The sequence below is a fragment of the Chroicocephalus ridibundus genome, chromosome 9, assembly GCF_963924245.1.
Source record: "Chroicocephalus ridibundus chromosome 9, bChrRid1.1, whole genome shotgun sequence".
Classification (NCBI taxonomy): domain Eukaryota; kingdom Metazoa; phylum Chordata; class Aves; order Charadriiformes; family Laridae; genus Chroicocephalus; species Chroicocephalus ridibundus.
In genome coordinates this window covers 48,748,624-48,765,501 of record NC_086292.1, presented here as the reverse complement: position 1 = coordinate 48,765,501, position 16,878 = coordinate 48,748,624, and the positions used below count along the sequence as shown (strand labels likewise).

The window sequence follows — 16,878 nt, the reverse complement described above, 5'->3', positions numbered from 1 at the left end:
CCACTTTGCTTCCCCCAAAACCGTTCCCTCCAGGCGCACCCTCCTGCCCAGGGTCATGGCTGGGAGCAAGGTTGGTCCCTCCACCGTCGCTTCAGGGCACAGGCAGGACATGTGCCACCCCCGTCCCCTTCATGTGCCACCCCCATCCCCTTCCCTGGCACCCACCAGCGCTCTGGGGCAGGACCAGCTTTCCTGCCGCCTGCAAAGCTGGCTCAAAATGCAGTTTCAGAGCCAAATCCATCAGGCTCCGGGGGCATCCGGGGCAGCGGGCAGGTCATGCTCGGTATCCAAGGCTGCAGAGCCTGCCCAGAGCAGCGGGAGTCCCCATATCTAAGGCACAATTTTTTTATGCAACTATTTATGCAGGTTGCTATAAAAGGAAGGCAAAGCAGGCGTGGGGCTGGCATGGGGCTCGTCTGTCCCCAAGGACATGCTGAGCAGAAAGTCCCACGGCGCCAGGAGGGCTCTAACCTCCTTCCTTAGAGAAATTGCGTCTTATTTGCTTGCCATTGAGGACTTTCTCCTCTTGCCAGGCTTGCTGCTGATGGGTTTGGGGTTGGGGTTTTTTTGCCTTTTCTCTTTGGCTGGCCCGGCAGAACCGCTTCGTTTCCAGCGGTGCCCTTGTAGATCTGCAGAGCTACCAGAATTCCCGCTTCGGCTCCTGCATTGCCGCCGTGCCCGACCTCAACCAGGACTCCTACAACGACCTTGTCGTCGGGGCGCCTTTGGAGGATGAGCACCAAGGAGCCATATACATCTTCCTCGGCTTCAAAGACACCGTCCTGAAGAAGTACAAGCAGGTACAGCCCTCGGGTGCTTCCGTCGTGCCCATCCTTCATCAGAATAAATGTCATTTGTGCCCATTTTAAAGACTGATAGAGCACAATCAAGTCACATGCAGTACCGTGTTGTTCATTATTATTGCTGGATATTTTCTCTTGTGAGGGGTCCAAGACAAAGCAAACGTAGGGGATGGAAAACATGCTTGAAATTAGGGGCAATGCGTAGCAATCTGTGCAATGGATTACTATAGATAAAATATTTCTCACACTTGTGAGAGACACAGTAAACACGCAGAGTAAATCAGTAGAAATCTCTGGATGGTGTCATTCCCTGGAAAATTATGTTTGGTGCAATCGATTGGAAAGGGGCATCTTCAGTAGCAAGGTGGAGAGGTTGGCGTGGCAAACCCCTCCTTCGCAGGCAGGGATGCTCCGGCTGGAAACCAGCCTGGATTCTCCCCTTTGCTTTTCAGCGGATAGCAGCTGCGGACCTCGCGCCAGGCCTGATGTATTTTGGATGCAGCATCCACGGACAGCTGGACCTGAACGAAGACGGGCTCGTTGACTTGGCCGTCGGCTCTCTGGGGAACGCCGTGCTGCTGTGGTTAGCTGCATCTCATTTGGCACTCTCCTCGGCCCAAAGCTCATTGCAATATATTGACATTTGGAGGGGGGGGAAACGGATGCCCCGAAAATCTGACCCGTCTTTCTACAATAATGACCCCCCGCCCAGGAGGGCCATGGCATTTCAGTGCGCTTGGACCCTTGAAGGACATCAGAGTTGGTTTTGCATTGATTTTCGTTATTAGGTCCCCAAAAGTTTCAAACCATTTGCGGTGATTTGCCCAGGCTCCCTCTGCTCTTATTGAATAAGAAGAATTTAATATTTGCAAAGATAGATTAATGTTTGGAAAGTCCCTTGAAGCTGTTAGGATGGAGGGTAGCTGTGCCCAGCAGAGATGGGCCACGCTGAGGTCTGCCTTTGGAAGTGCTGCGTGCCAAATCCTGCTCTCGGTGCTGAGCCGCTTCACTGTCATAAGCAGGGAGGCAAATACGTGCAAGAGATTTTATTCTTCAAATCCTGCATAGATGAGCTGAGAGAAGATCGGCACACTGTGGTGGCCTTTGGTCTTCCTCAGCACTTTCTCGATGTTGGGAAAAGGGGTGAAAAAGTGTGAAAAGGATGAATCTGGAGGCTTTTGGAAGCTGCTGCAGATGTCTGCGGGTGTCCCGTGCCGCAGCACATCTCCCGTCCCTTGCTCGCCCCACAGGTCCCGCAGCGTGGTCCAGATCAACGCCAGCATCCGCTTCGAGCCCTCCAAAATCAACATCTTCACCAAGGACTGCAAGCGGAACGGGAAGGATGCCACCTGCATGTCGGCCTTCGTCTGCTTCACCGCTGTCTTCCTCTCGGCTCACTTCCAGACGGCCAGCCTGGGTAAGCGGCACGGCTGCTCGCGCGACAAAAAAACCAATTCATGCGTCGTTTAGGTTTCCAGCCCCGAAGGAGCACTCGGCTTCTGCCAAGGGAAACCATCCAGGAGCTTGGCATGTCTGGAGGAGTGCGCGTTGCCATCTGCCACATCCCTTTTTACCCACAAATTTGTCCCTGTGCTGGCCGGTGCAGCAGGGACGGTGGCTCTGCCGTTAAGCAGTGCCGAGAAACACCCCAAGAACTCCACCCTGCCAGTGTTTAGCCTTTTCTCCCACCTACGCCCTGGCGCCAAGCTCTCCCGCAGCTTGCCTTGCTGCGGTGCGTGCGACGGGGGTGTCACCACCGCCTCACCGGGCAGCGGGACAGGAGAGGACGTGCCCGGACCGTGTCCCGCGGAGTTCATCCATCCTCCCCGCTGCCGCGGCAGGACGCAGCTGCCGACCATATGTGCACGTTTCCCTAATATCCCGGGGAACCTCCGTGAAGTTATTGGCCAGCTCTGCTTTTAAACCCTCGCATGTCGCTGTGACCCCGAGCCTGCCCGGCGGATGCCAGTGACTCGGCTGGAGCCGGGGGAATCGGTGGAGGCTCCGTCCCCTGCAACCCGGCAGCAAACGCTGTCAGAGGGAACCTGGGTCCCGAGTGAAGCCAAAGGAAAAGCTCCCATCCCCTAGAGCAAGAATTTTGAGTTGCACTATTAAATCCAGTGTTTTCCTCCTAACGGCTATCATTGCAGAGCTCGCAGGACAAAAAAAAAAACTGAGTGGGGTTTCCTTCATTTATTTACCTTTACACTGATTTCTACCCAGAAGAGCCACTTGGTGGACGGTGTGTGCTGGGGGCTGATGGCTGCTCTTTGCTTACCCACGTTTTGTGCACCCCACCCCCACCCTGGCTTGGCACCGGGTCGAGGACCTTCGGTTTCTTTTCGACAGCGCTGCAGGAAGCAACTGATCTTCCAGTGAAGCATCTGGGAGAGGAGAGTGCTCTGGGGTACAATAGCTCCAGAACTGGTACAGGCCAGCATGTGCATTTATAAGAGGCAAATAAGTGTATATCCCGCGCAGATTTTACACAGCGTCTTTGGATAATGCATTTTTCAAGTTCTTTATTTGACCTGGAGAGCGGATGCTTGGCCCAAAAGAAACGTCTGTTAGAAGCAGGCAATAACAACTCTAGCCCAACTTTCCCAGTTTTCCCTTAGCGCGCTCCCTGCCACGCTCCTCCCAGTGGGGTGACAGGGGCTTGAGTGTGCAAAAGCCCATTTTTGCCCCGGCGTCGCTGTATAGCGAGGGTGGTAACCCCGGGGAGAAGCCCTGACGGCGCTGCTCTCCTTCCAGCGCTGCGGTACAACGCCACCATCGACGAGCGCAGGTACACGCCACGGGCTCACCTGGATGAGAGCGGAGAGCGGCACACGCAGAAGGGGCTGGTGCTGCTCGCCGGGCAGGAGCACTGTGACAGGCTCCAGTTCCACGTCCTGGTGAGTGCAAAAGGGGACAAGGCTGGGGTCTCCTCCTCGGCCAGCCCCCGGAGGAGAGGCAGCCGCCCCGACAAAGATGCTCTCCACCACGTGCAAAGCAACGATGTGCTGGGACGTGGTTGGAGGAGCCATAATGGCTGGAAACCAGCCTCATCCTCCATCCTGGATTTCTTCGCTGGGTTTGATGTGGTCAGGGATGGAGCTGCTGGCACGCAGCTGCCGCGGGGTCCCCAAGCACTGACTTCATTGCAGCCCCAGCTCGCGCTGTCCACGAGCCGCTAGCCGTGCCCTCAGGGAGGGCGTGCACTCATGATGCGCAGGTCAGGCTGGTCCCCCTGCTCCAAAATCAGAGAAAACTCTTTTTTTTCCGTTAGGGAACCAAATGCCTCCCTGACAGTCCCCAGTGCTCTCACCCTCTGCACCCCTCTGGCCATCAGGGACCCCCTCCCTGGGTGCAGGAGCCACCGAAACCCTCTGCATTGCTCGCGGGGAACAGCTGATGCACAAACCTGGCCAAAATCAAACATTCCCAGTGAATGATGAGAACATTGCCGAGGCCAGGGAGGGTCGAGCTGCCAGACTGGCGCAGCCCCAAGCCCTGGCCTGAACTGCCGTGAACTTCTGGGAAATTTGAGTCTGGAGCTCGAGATGGAGCTTGTGATTTAGCCCAAGAAGCATCTCGCTTCAGAGCATCTAACTGCACCCCGTGCGGCCGGGGCAATGCATGGGAAAAGCTCACAGAGCTGCAGGAAAAGTGCAGCGTCGCTACCGGCCGGAGAAGGCCCAGGTCAGGGTTGCAGGACAGTCCTGCGTCCCCTGGGAGCCTGGCTCAGGGTCAGTGATCCCAGAGCATCCGTCTTTTGGAGGCAGCGTCCCCAGGGTGCAGCATTTCCCGCACCGTCAGATGGGTGTTGAGTAGCACCGCCGAGCTCGGGTTGTCCCTGTCCCTCGGTAAGGGCTAGCTGGAGAGGCAGGATGATTACACACCAAGCGTACAAGATTGCAAAGCTTTTATTTCATAAAATAATCACACCTGCATGCAGTTCTGCCTTACCTCGCTCTCTGATGCTGCCCCTCCACGAGCAGGAGCCCTGTCCTTCTCAAGGATGCTTTCTGTCCGCCGCAGGACACAGCTGACTACGTGAAGCCGGTGACGTTCTCCATCGACTACGAGCTGGAGCACCCTGAGAACGGCCCCATGCTGGACGATAGCTGGCCCACCTCGCTCAAGGTCTCGGTAGGTAGCAGCACCGACCTCCCAGGGTGCCTCTTATTGGGTGCTTGGTCAGCAGATTTGTTGCCCAATGGAACATTTGCTTCTTTATCTTCGGGTTGCTCCCTCCCGTGATAGGAATGTGTTTGCAGCCTGGGATCGCTGCCTGTGTCCCTTCTCCTTGGAGCACAAACTGGGGCTCAAAGTGTCACCAAGCTGCTCTTGTCATCCGTCTCAGGTCCCTTTCTGGAACGGGTGCAATGAAGACGAGCACTGCGTCCCTGACCTGGTCCTGGATGCCAGAAGCGATGTGCCCAGTGCCATGTGAGTAGGTCGCTCAGAGCATCCTCCCAACCAGTATCACAAACTGGAGGGGGTCCAAAAGGCACCCCCCCAACCCATGCTCCCTAGATTCTGCCATCGCAGCTGGTCCTTCATCCAACACCACCATAAGGTTCCTCCAGCACCACCACGAGGTTCTCCTCGGCACCTCGGCTCGCAGTGGGTCTCTGAGACTCTGCCTGCTCCCTGCCTGGAACGAATCAGTGGTTTTTCAGGGAATCCACAAAACAACTAATATTTGATGCCATGGTGATGAGCCCCAGGGAGACAAATCAGAAAATAATAGGGGGGAATAAGTGCAAGGCTGGCATTACCCACTTGGCAATTACAGGCTTGACTCACGCAGCAGAAATAATTATACACTACATCTGATCACTTAAAGAGCTTTAAAGGTTATCTAGGAGCACAGGAGTCTGAACCTCCACCTCCCATCGATGGCAGCGGGCTCTGGACCAAGCTCCTGGCCAGCACCGCTACCTGGGGATTACTTGTATCCCATAATTCAGCATTTATTGTAAAGCTCCGTAAAGCTCTCGGTCCTTGGGGCTGCGACCCAGGGCATGACTGGTTCTGGCTGGGCTGTGCTGCGGGAGGTTGCAGCGAGCTGCGGGAAGGGGATGATTTCTGGAACTTAGCGGCTGGAGTCCTACGAATAACCATGGGCAAACACCATGGTCTACCAGGGTGCAAGACCTCTAGTCCGGTTCCTCCTGAAGCCTGGGGAGTTTTCCCAACGGCATCAGCGGGCGCTGGATCGTGCCCTGCAAGAGCAGCCGGTGCGGAGGTGATTTCTGCTGAGAAAACCACTTTTGAGGTGACTTGTTGGAATAGAGCTATTCCTTCAAACTGGCGCCCTCGCTGCCCCGCCGTGGGGCTCTGAAAGTGGCACCATCCTATATTTTCTTTTCCTTTTTTTATTCTGCGTAAAGAAAATCAATGCACAAACACCCGCCAAGTCTGTAAAAGCAGACGCTGCCATTGCAGTTTGTGCCAGTAATCTTACTGGGAGGTAGAGCTCAGCCAGCCTGAAACTCGGTGCCAGCCCTACCCTTTGCTAATGGTGTGGGATTTATTTTTTTCTTTACATCCCAACGGCACTCAAAGCTCCTAACTGGGTCACAGAGAATCCCAGAGTGGTGGGGGTGGGAAGGGCCCTCTGGAGATCACCCGGTCCCACCCCCTGCCAGAGCAGGGTCACCCACAGCAGGTGGCACAGGAACGCCTCCAGGCGGGGTTGGGATGTCTCCAGAGACGGAGACTCCCCCACCTCTCTGGGCAGCCTGTGCCAGGGCTCTGCCACCCTCACAGCAAAGAAGTTCCTCCTCGTGTTTAGGTGGAACTTCCCATGGGCAAGTTTGTGCCCGTTACCCCTTGTCCTGTCGCTGGGCACCACTGAGAAGAGCCTGGCCCCATCCTCCTGACACCCCCCCTTTCAGTATTGATAAGCGTTGATAAGGTCCCCCCTCAGTCGTCTTTTTTCCAGTCAGAAAATACCCAAATCCCTCAGCCTTTCTTCATCAGAGAGGTGTCCCAGTGCCCTCAGCATCTGAGAGAGCGAGGCAGCATTAGCCAAAAATCACCAGCAAAATGATGGCCCGTGGGAGGAATTTGTGATTCCTCTTTCCGTAGCAGCACAACAGAGGAAGAGCGGGGATTTCCTTGCACTATCCTACACGCCGTGCACATGGAATTCCTGGGGCCGGGTCCCCGGGGGGTGCTCGGCAGGCCTTGCCCGCAGCGCTGCCCTCCTCTCGCAGGGAGTTCTGCCGGCGGGCTCTGCGGAGGGCACCGCCGGACTGCTCGGCCTTCAGCCTCTCCTTCGACGCCTCCGTCTTCGTCATCGAGAGCGGCAGGAGGAGGGTGGCCGTGGAGGCGGCGCTGGAGAACCGAGGCGAAAACGCCTACAGCACGGTCCTCAACATCTCCTTCTCCAGAAACCTCCAGTTCGCCAGCTTAATCCCCAAGGTGAGGCTGCCGGGGGATATCCGGGGCTTTCCAGAGGCGCTCCTAATCCCGGCCGGATGAGAAAGCTGTGTCCTAAACCAGAGCCCAAAAACGTCTCCATTCCTCATAAATCAGACGTGTTTATTGGCGTCGTTTCTAAGCACTTACAGCCCTTTCAGCTCTTTATTTTGGAAATACAAAAACGTTTGAATTTTAAGAGCCTGAAAGAAGGTCAAAGGCAGATGAAATTATTTCCCTCTTTATTTTTCTGCTCCAATAGTTTAAAAATACTTGCTGCGCGTGGCCAAGGTCCCGTCAGGGATGAATTTTTGCAGCTGAGATATAACTCCTGGAAGTACGGGCTGATAACGCGAGCTCAGCATCGAGCCGGGCGATGCCACTTCTCTACGGCTCGTCCCCTGGGTGAGCCCGTCCCCAGGCCCTGGGTGCCCTCCCCAATATTCCACCCCCGCCACGTGCTCATCTCGGTGCGACTCCTCCCTTTTCCCCCGCGAGGTTTGGGAAATTTGCTGATGCTGCTGAGCCCTCCTCGCTCACCCCCCCCACCACCACCACCAGTGACTTCATACCCGCCCGCAGATCCCATGTCCGGCCTCTGTTTTTCTATGAGCCGTGCCAAGGGAAAATTGTGGGGCAGGCTGCCCACAAAATAAGACCAACGCATTTTTCCGGAGAGTTTACTACAAATTAAGTGAGGTGGCAGGGGGGAACCCTGCGATGCCCGGTAACGGAAAGCAGCACGCAGCGGCAGTTGCAGGAAATATTTGTAGCATCAGTCCGCTAACGGGCTCCTTGCTGCTGCTTATAAATAAGCAAATTGCCAGCTGCTGCTTTTAAATAAGCAAATTGCCAACCAGAGGGGCTGAATGTTTGCGTCAGGGGCTGTATAGAGACACAAATAAAAAGTATCTGTGGCCCCCAGAAAGTCTATAATCTCAGCAGATGAGTGAGAGAAAGCTCCAGGCCGTTGCTGATGGCTGTCAAGGCATTTTCCTTGTAGCTTCAGCTCCTGGCTAGGACTTGTCTACTGGCAGGAGCTCAAACCAAGACCCTTACAGGGTCTAACACAGTGCCGAAAACTGGAAGAGCTCATTGTCTCACGGTGGGGACAGACACCTGCATGCAACTAGGCTACAACCTCTTCTGGTGTCCCATCCCATCCCACCCCAGCCTGCGCTTGGGCTTCGCGATGGGCGGGAGCTTCGCCCGCCTGGGGGTGAGCAGCAGGAACCTGGTCGTCGGGATGGGGGAGTTGAATATTACTGCTTAGCTGGTGGCCATGCAGAATAACAGCTCATATTATCTCTTGATGCTTCCCTGTGACTCCAACACAGGAAAATATTCTTCTTCCCAATTACAGTGCCAAGAATATTCGGGTTCATTCATTCACTGCTGTAGTTAAATTTCTTAAGGGGATTTAAATCGGAAAGCTGGAAGTTGCTTGCTGGAAATGCCCTCTCCAGGAACGACCCTAGAAATTCAGCTGCTTGGGAAGGATTCCCAGCCTGCAACAACCGGGGTGGGTGGGTTGGTTGGTTGGGTTGGTTGTTTTTTTTCCAAAAGTTAAAGCCTGTTTTGAGCCGTGTGTGTGTGTGTGTTTGCTGCTTTCATAAAGAGCCAGGTCACAGGGCTTGTGCCCGGTGCCATGGACACTTCGCGTCCCATTTTAGGATGACACGGACATCAACATTGACTGCATGACTGAAGACAAGCACCCCAACAAGAAAGTGTGCAACGTGAGCTACCCCTTCTTCCGAGCCAAGGCCAAGGTAAAGCTATTCCCTCCTGCCCCAGTGAGGCTTCACCCACGGGACAGGAGCCCCCTGCCCCCAGCACAGCCGCGGGGCCGCAGCCGTCCCTCTTAGAACAGGATTTTTTTAAAGATAGAATTTTGGGTTCTTCCCTTTCTCTGTCCGTTGCCGGTGGTCGAAAGGCTTGTCTGGGAGCCGGGGATGGTTAGCGTGCTGCCTTGATGCTCAGAGGTCGCCCAGCTCCTCCAAGCCAGAGGATTTGACTCCAGTCCTTTGGAGCAATTTAATGTTGGCTTCAAACCATGCTGGTGACTTCCTCGAGCTCCTTCCTTGCAGGATGAAGTACCCTCTTCTGAGAGATTTTCCGTGCTCTGAGCACCCGGGGTCCATCCAGACCCTCCTCCGAGCCTGCCCAAGCCCCCACGGGCTGGTGGCATCCTGCAGACTGCAGCTCACAGAGGTTGCCAGCGCTGGGCATAAGCCCAGGTCCAGCAAACACCGTGTTTTAAATGCCGTAAAACCCTTTGGAAACATCACGTGCAGCATTAAGGGAAAGCGAGGAGATGCAGGAGCTCGCTCGCCGGGGCCACTCTCTGCAGGCACCTTGTGAAATCCCACCTGCCTGTCCTGCCCCCGCCGCGGGAAAACGGGACAAGACAAGCAGGATCTAAAGAGAAAAATCTTTCCAACCGCCGCATCCGTCTGAAGCCTTTCCTTGTCAGAAGCTTGAAAATGACGGACGAGCTCCAGGCACCTCTCTAAGGCTTTAAAGCTCCCAAAAAAGCCCTCTCAGATGCCTGTGGCTGTACACGAGAGCGCAGCAGCCTGACTCCCCGTGACCTATGGGGGCTGAGAATGCATCTGCGTGGCATCAGGTAGTCCAGGTCCTGCCAAAACAAAGACAAGCTGGAAATGGAAATTTGGCCGGGGAGCAGCAGGAGCTTTAATATTATACTCAGCTGTGCAGTCCCAGACAGTTTGAGGTCATTGCCACAGCTCTTGCAGATGTGACATTTATCACATTTTATTGTTGTTGGCCTCTCTCCGGCTGCCTTCCCCCGCCAGCCGACCCCGTGCCGCAGATGGGACCGAGCGGCCTCTCGCTGCAGGTCCCCCGGAGGGTTTCTCATCCAAAGGCTGGGGGGGGGGTTGCTTGCTTCCCCAATCTCCGAGCAAAAAAAAAAAAATAATAAAAAAATGCAGAGTGCGGGGCTGAGAGCAAACCCTGCAAATCCCCAGCGGGGCCTCTTCTCTCCCTGGAAAGCCGAGGCTCTGCCCAAAGCCCGGCAGCATCTCCCGATGGGAGCAGGGGGATGCTCGCACCCACAGAGCTCCTGGCCGGCACTCAGCTGTGGGGTTTTTCCCTTAATGTTTTCTCCAATCTGTTTCCAACCTCCGCAGGTAGCTTTTCGTCTGGATTTTGAATTCAGCAAGTCGATTTTCCTTCAAAGCATGGAGATCTACTTGATCGCCAACAGGTTAATGGTTGCTTTCTCCCTTGCGTGTGTCTGCGAGGTCGTCGGGATGCCGCCGGCTTGGGTTGGGTTTCCTTCTCCCATTGCCATAGGTGATGCTAGAGGCTTTACTCGGGGAATAACCACAAGGAAAACTGATTGCCATGGATTGTTAGAGCGTGCAGCCCAGTACTCGCAAACCAGGGTGTTTTTATTTATCTATATATTTATATCCATCATTTTTTCTGTGTATCTGGAGGCCATGCAGCCACTGCTGGGCTCTGCGCCGAGCAGAGAGGGGCTCCGGCCACCGCCGCTTTCTTACCCACCTTCACAACTGCAAACACTCCCAGGAAAAATATCTCCTGGCAGCTTTGCGAAATTCTCCTCGCCCACTTGCCCCCGCACAGCTAAAGTTTTCTGACAGCCGAAGGAAATCTCGTTAGGGTTTGGGGGGGGGGTTTTTGGGTTTTGGTTTTTTTTTCATTTTCATCAATTATTAGTGCAGCCGAGGATTCGCTCTGCCGGGGCTGCTGCACTGCTTTACGGCTGCTGGGCGTGAAACCTGTCTCCAAATGAGCTACTTTTATGGCCTTGGGCTAATAAAAGTTACCGAATAAAATTGCTTCTTCTTTACACTTTGGCCAAAAAGCGAAAGTTCAGCCTTTCCCCACCTGCTTCCTACGACCCATCCCCCCCCCAAAAAAAAAATAAATGAGAAGGGACCCAGCTCCCACCTCACCCCTGCTTGCCCATTTCAGTGACAGCGAGGAGAAGGAGAGCACCAAGGAGGACAACTTCGCCCACCTGAATTTTCACCTGAAGTACGAAGCCGACCTGCTCTTCACCAGGTGCCTGTTTCCGAAGGGGATGCAGCTCATTGCCAGGGGAGGGGGGGGAACCACACACACACGCATCCTTCGGGAAAACCAGTGCTGGCCTCGTGAGAGCTGTGTTCAAACAGAGCCCAGTGCAAACTGAGCTTTCATTTGGGGAATTTACCTAGAAAAGGGGCTGAAGGAACCATAAAATCAGGGGCATCCCGCTCAGCGGGTCCTTGGAAAAATCAACAGCGAGAAGCAACAAGCTGCTGCGCTCGCACAATGTTTAAATGCGCACGTGTTATTAAATAGGCGTGAGGGCCATTTTTCTTTCAAGGGGAAAAAGTACTTATTGTAGGTAATAATGTTCATAACATGTGTTACTAGCCAGTGCCTGGGCTGGTAGCCAGCCCACTAAAAAAAATCGTCTCACCAGAAGCTCGGCTGAGGGATGTGCATGGAAGGGTTTGGGCATCAACCGTAACTAAAGCAGAGAGCATCCTCGGTCCAAGGAGAGCCGGGAGCTAAGGCACAGCCGATAATTTATTAACCTGATTACAAAAAAAAAAAAACTGTGGATCCCAGAACACATTCCCTGGCACTGCTTGCTGTAATTCTTAGCAGATTTTTGAGACCTTCAGTCATTTATTTTTTTTTTTATTTTACACTAAAGGCAGTGGGGCACTGAAAATAAAATCACTTTAATACTTACAATTTATGGGAATCAGGGGATTCTCAATTTAACCAATATCAGAACCGCTCTTACGGGAGAATTTGGAGGAAAAGCAACAGCACAAAAAAAATTAAAATGTGGGTACCGTGGGGGGGGGGGGGAAAGAAAGGGGAAATCATTTCAAAGAGTTTGGGGGGGGTTTGGGCCACGTGCCCCATGACGTGACAGTGGCGAGCGTGCATCCCCCCCACAGGCGCTCCCGGCTGGTCCCAGGAGCACCCGTCACACGGTCCTGGCTCCTTCCCTCCCTTCCCAGCTGCGAGACAGAGATGTGATTGACCTCCCGAGATTCATACGGGACATTCAAACTGCCGACCGGGGCCTTGGATGGCTCTGTTATATTAAAAAAGCAAGAAAAATTCTACGACAAAAGGGAAAATGCTGCAGAAGCAGAATAGCCTGAAAATCCCCCGGTTTTTTTTGCACAAAGTGGAGCCAGGCCATAGTTTCTGTCCGAAATGGGGCCAGACAGACCTCAAGTCCTCTCCTTGAGGAACCTGCCTGCGGAGGGGCTGTTTGGGCTGAGCCCACCTCGTGACTTGTCATCCTTTGTCGCAACAGGGCGTCGAGCCTGGACTACTATGAAATCAGGTCCAACAGCTCCCTGGAGAAATACGACAGCATTGGCCCCCCCTTTCATTGCACCTTCAAGGTATGGAGGGGGTGTTAAACCGGCCGAGGGACCTTCCCCCCAAAGCACCATCCCGGAGATGGGATGTGCCAGGATCCCCCTGCTCGTCCCCATCCCTTGGGACACATCTCTGTCCTCTGCCCTCGCAGCTGCAGAATCTGGGCTTCTTCCCCGTGGAGGGGTTGACCATCAAGCTCACCGCCCCTGTGGCCACCCGGGCGGGCAACCGCCTCCTGCTCCTGAAGGAATTTGTGGTGGACCAGGTAGGAGGGGGGGTTCATCCCCGTTACGCACGTCTGGGTCCCTTCTGCACCAGGGAGGGACACCCCACAGCGGGGTCACCCCGTCCTTTTGCAAACCCCCCCCTGTGCTCACACCTGCAGGGACGGTCTTGGCTCGTGCCTGGACTTCTGCCTTTTGCATTCGCATGGCTGGAAACACGATAAATGGTAGCGGCCAAAGGGTTTACCCAAGTATTTCTCCGAGCCAGACCTCCCTCCAGTATGCAATGAATTCTTGAGGGTCTTGAAAGCGTTAGCGGTGCCTGGGGTCAACCGCAGGCTTGAGTGCCCGTAGGGCGGTGAGAGGGCTGGGAGCAGAGCCTGGGGCATCCCGAGCCTCCTGCCGCCCCGCGGGGCTCTCGTGCCAGTGATAGAAAGAGCCCGGCACAGGAGCCAGCGTGTTTACAGATGGGTTTGGCCTCGGTGGAGGCATTTTGTATTGCCAGCGCTGGCCAAGCCCCTGTGTCACCTGTGACACCCCGGCGCACGTGGCTGGCATCCGGGATAGGGCTCTCTGCCAGGCTGGGGAGAGGCTCAGCCACCAGCACCGGCAAAGCCCGGGGGGTGCCAGAATCACACAATCCCAGAGCGGTGGGGGTGGGAAGGGCCCTCTGGAGATCACCCAGTCCCACCCCCTGCCAGAGCAGGGTCACCCACAGCAGGTGGCACAGGAACGCCTCCAGGCGGGGTTGGGATGTCTCCAGAGACGGAGACTCCCCCACCTCTCTGGGCAGCCTGTGCCAGGGCTCTGCCACCCTCACAGCAAAGAAGTTCCTCCTCGTGTTGAGATGGAACTTCCCATGGGCAAGTTTGTGCCCGTTACCCCTTGTCCTGTCGCTGGGCACCACTGAGAAGAGCCTGGCCCCATCCTCCTGACACCCCCCTTTCAGTATTGATAAGCGTTGATAAGGTCCCCCCTCAGCCGTCTTTTTCCCAGACTGAAGAGACCCAAATCCCTCAGCCTTTCTTCATCAGAGAGGTGTCCCAGTCCCCTCATCCTCTTGGTGGCCCTTTGCTGCCCCCTCTCCAGCAGTTCCCTGTCCTTCTTCCCCATCCCCCCCACTCACCAGGATGGGTGCTGAGCACGGGGCAGGATGCGGGGAGGCAGCCACCATGGTCCCCGTCCCCATGCTCGGAGCCCATCGGCTTCTCCTGCAGGAGAACACGACCTGCAACATCTGGGGAAACACCACCGACTACCGGAGGACGCCTGCCGAGGAGGACCTCTCCCGCACCCCACACCTGGTAGGTGCCTTCGTGGGCCTGATCCTGGCCCTGGGCTCAGCCCTGCCGCCCCAGGCAGCCACCAAACCAGAGAGAAAGCTCCAGGCATGGGGATGCCCCATGGCCACGGGGGAGGATGGGTGGCCACTCCACCACGGTTTGGATCTCGCTGCCCTCAGTGAGTGCCGGGGTTTCTGTCCCCTGCTCAGCGGCGATGCTCCCACAGCACAAACTTCTGCCCTTGCAGAACCACAGCAACTCTGACATCGTTTCCATCGACTGCAATGTGAAATTAGCCCCCAACGAGGAGATGAACTTCCACTTGCGTGGCAATCTGTGGATGAAGTCTCTGAAAGCAGTAAGTCCTCCTGAAGTAGGCGCATGGCTTTCGAGGAGAAATACCCCCAAGAGGCCCTTGCACCATGAAATCGTGTTGGTTTTTTGTGTTTTTTTTCCCCCTCTCCTGTGATTGCCTTCCCTCCCAGGAAGCCTGGGGGCGTGGGGGGTGATTTTTGCTTTCAAATCCCACATATTCTATTGGTGTGCGCATCCAACATCCCGCACAGCACCTCGTTATGGGGAATTTCATCTTGAGCAGTCCTTTTTGCTGCAATTTAGCCACGTTCCCTGTTTGATCTGCATTGTCCGTCCGTCCCCCGCCCCGGAGGCAGCACACAGCATCCCCAGCAGGGATGCTAAGCTGGGGGCGAGCCACGACACCCAGCCGGGGTGCTGGGTCCTCTCCTGTGGCCGACACTCACACCCAGCATTTCTTTGTGCAGCTGAAGTTCAAGTCACTGAAGCTCACCATGAACGCCGCGCTCCAGCGACGCTTTGGGAGCCCCTTCATCTTCCGCGAGGAGGACCCCAGCCGCCAGGTGAGCCCCCAGGCAGGACGGTCACACACGGACCTGGCAGCTCCAGGGACGCAGCAAAACCCTGCCCTGACCCCAGGGGGAAAAACCCTGCAGCCCGCAGGAGAACCATCCTGCCCCAGGCACCCAGCTCTGCAGAGCCCGGAGCGACTCGGTGCAGTTGTGGCTGGAGCCAGGCAGCTCTGGGCCCAGCACCACCGGATTCCACAGGGAAAACCTGAGCCCAATCGCTGGTGCGTGGGGTGGGCGTTCTCCCCAGCAGCTCCAGCATCCTCCCAGAGGGATGCTCAGCATGCCCACCACCGCGCCGCCCCCCCGTCCCTGCTCCTGCCCACCTGGTTCTTGCACCCAGCGGCAGCTGCGTATTTGGATGCTCTTCCCTTGCAGATAACGTTTGAAATCTCCAAGCCGGAGGAGTCGCAGATCCCCATCTGGATCATCCTGGGGAGCACGTTAGGAGGCCTCCTGCTCCTGGCCCTGCTCGTCCTCGCGCTCTGGAAGGTGAGCAGCCCTTAAGCCACACGCGTTGGGGGCTCGGTGGAGACCCCCAGGTGTGGAGAGACCCCCCCGGCCTCCCCAGCTCCGTGTCCACAGCCCCACGAGCCCCTCAACACCGCCAGGCATCACAAAAAGCTCCTCTAACCTCCACTTCCATATTATTTCTATTCAGGGTCCAAACCTCCCGGCAAGATCCCACTAAAAGACAGGCAGGTCCCAGCAATGAGCCGAAGTAACGGCGTGGGGTTGTTTTATTTTTTCTTATGTTTCTCTTTAATCCCTACAGCTTGGATTTTTTAAAAGCGGGAGCCGCCGGCGAGCGGCGGAGCGGGAGCGGAGCACCCAGGGGCTGGAGTGATGCTGCCGGGGGGCCACCAGGTCATCCCCCCCCCAAAACCTCGCCCCCTCCCAGCCCCTCGCCCGTCACGGAGCAGAGGTTCGCCTCCATGCCGAGGGATTCGGGTGCTGAGCTCGGGTTTGCATCGAGCTGAGGGTACACACACACACACACACACACACACGCACGCACGACAAAAAAATAAATAAAATACCCCTACACATACCAAAAAATCCCCAGCCCCCTCCTCGCGGCCCCGTGCCACAGCGAGAGGAGCTTCACGCTGGGTTTGCAGGAGGTGGCCGTGGAGCAGGGACGGAGCGGCCACCGAAGCATCCCCCAAGTAACTTGGAGCAAACTACGGGGCTGCAAAAATCTTTTAAAAATAATATCCTTTAAAAAAAAAAAAAAAAAAAACCAAACAAAAAAGGCTGAGCTGTAGCAAACCCCCGGGCTCTGCTGGCCCCGGCTCTCAAACTGCGTTGCATTCGTTAACCGGAGCAATTGGGTGGAGATTTTAATTTGCCGCCTTCTTAATGCACTGAATACAAATGATAGCAAATTAAAGCACCTTAATGCAAATCTCCAGTGTCCAGCTGTACATACTTATTTTAAAAATATTTACCTGTTTAAGCAAAGGAGAAAAAAAAAAACATTCAAAAAAAATTTAAAAAAAAAAATAAATCAAAACCCAGTTTGGAGTGTTTTCTACAAACTGAGCAGTTTGGAAGAGCTTGTGTCCAGAAGGGTCCGCACGTGTATTATAATTGTACATACTCGGTGTCACGCGAAACCGGATGATCGGTGCTGTTTGACAAAAATCTTTCTTTTTGCATAATAGAATTATTTATGCTAATAATAATTTTATGGATGAAAAAAAAAAAAAAAGAAAGCATATGTCCGCCGGATGTGTAATGAAGTTTGTTAAATACTGTCCTAGTATTTTTTAAGGATTAAAAATACAGTATTTTAAAAAAAAAAAAAAACCAAACCAACATTGCTTAGCCTCCCCTGCCATTCTGTGCTAGCCCACTTCCACGGCTCGGCTGGGTA

General features: G+C 55.0%; 2 protein-coding genes across 2 annotated transcripts in view; both read left to right on the top strand.

Annotated features, from left to right (window-relative positions):
* The window catches only part of ITGA11 (integrin subunit alpha 11), a 51,881-nt gene extending 35,414 nt beyond the window's left edge, over positions 1-16,467 (top strand). The window contains exons 14-30 of the mRNA XM_063346076.1: positions 597-800; positions 1,256-1,386; positions 2,054-2,220; positions 3,558-3,700; positions 4,827-4,937; positions 5,152-5,237; positions 7,013-7,220; positions 8,891-8,989; positions 10,373-10,449; positions 11,187-11,276; positions 12,541-12,631; positions 12,760-12,873; positions 14,050-14,136; positions 14,363-14,473; positions 14,898-14,993; positions 15,378-15,491; positions 15,775-16,467. Coding sequence (XP_063202146.1) covers positions 597-800; positions 1,256-1,386; positions 2,054-2,220; positions 3,558-3,700; positions 4,827-4,937; positions 5,152-5,237; positions 7,013-7,220; positions 8,891-8,989; positions 10,373-10,449; positions 11,187-11,276; positions 12,541-12,631; positions 12,760-12,873; positions 14,050-14,136; positions 14,363-14,473; positions 14,898-14,993; positions 15,378-15,491; positions 15,775-15,846 — 2,001 coding nt within the window. The 3' untranslated portion in view covers positions 15,847-16,467. The remainder of the gene's footprint in view (positions 1-596; positions 801-1,255; positions 1,387-2,053; positions 2,221-3,557; positions 3,701-4,826; positions 4,938-5,151; positions 5,238-7,012; positions 7,221-8,890; positions 8,990-10,372; positions 10,450-11,186; positions 11,277-12,540; positions 12,632-12,759; positions 12,874-14,049; positions 14,137-14,362; positions 14,474-14,897; positions 14,994-15,377; positions 15,492-15,774) is intronic.
* The window catches only part of CLN6 (CLN6 transmembrane ER protein), a 157,897-nt gene that overhangs the window by 117,575 nt on the left and 23,444 nt on the right, over positions 1-16,878 (top strand). The gene's annotated exons all lie outside the window — the stretch shown is intronic.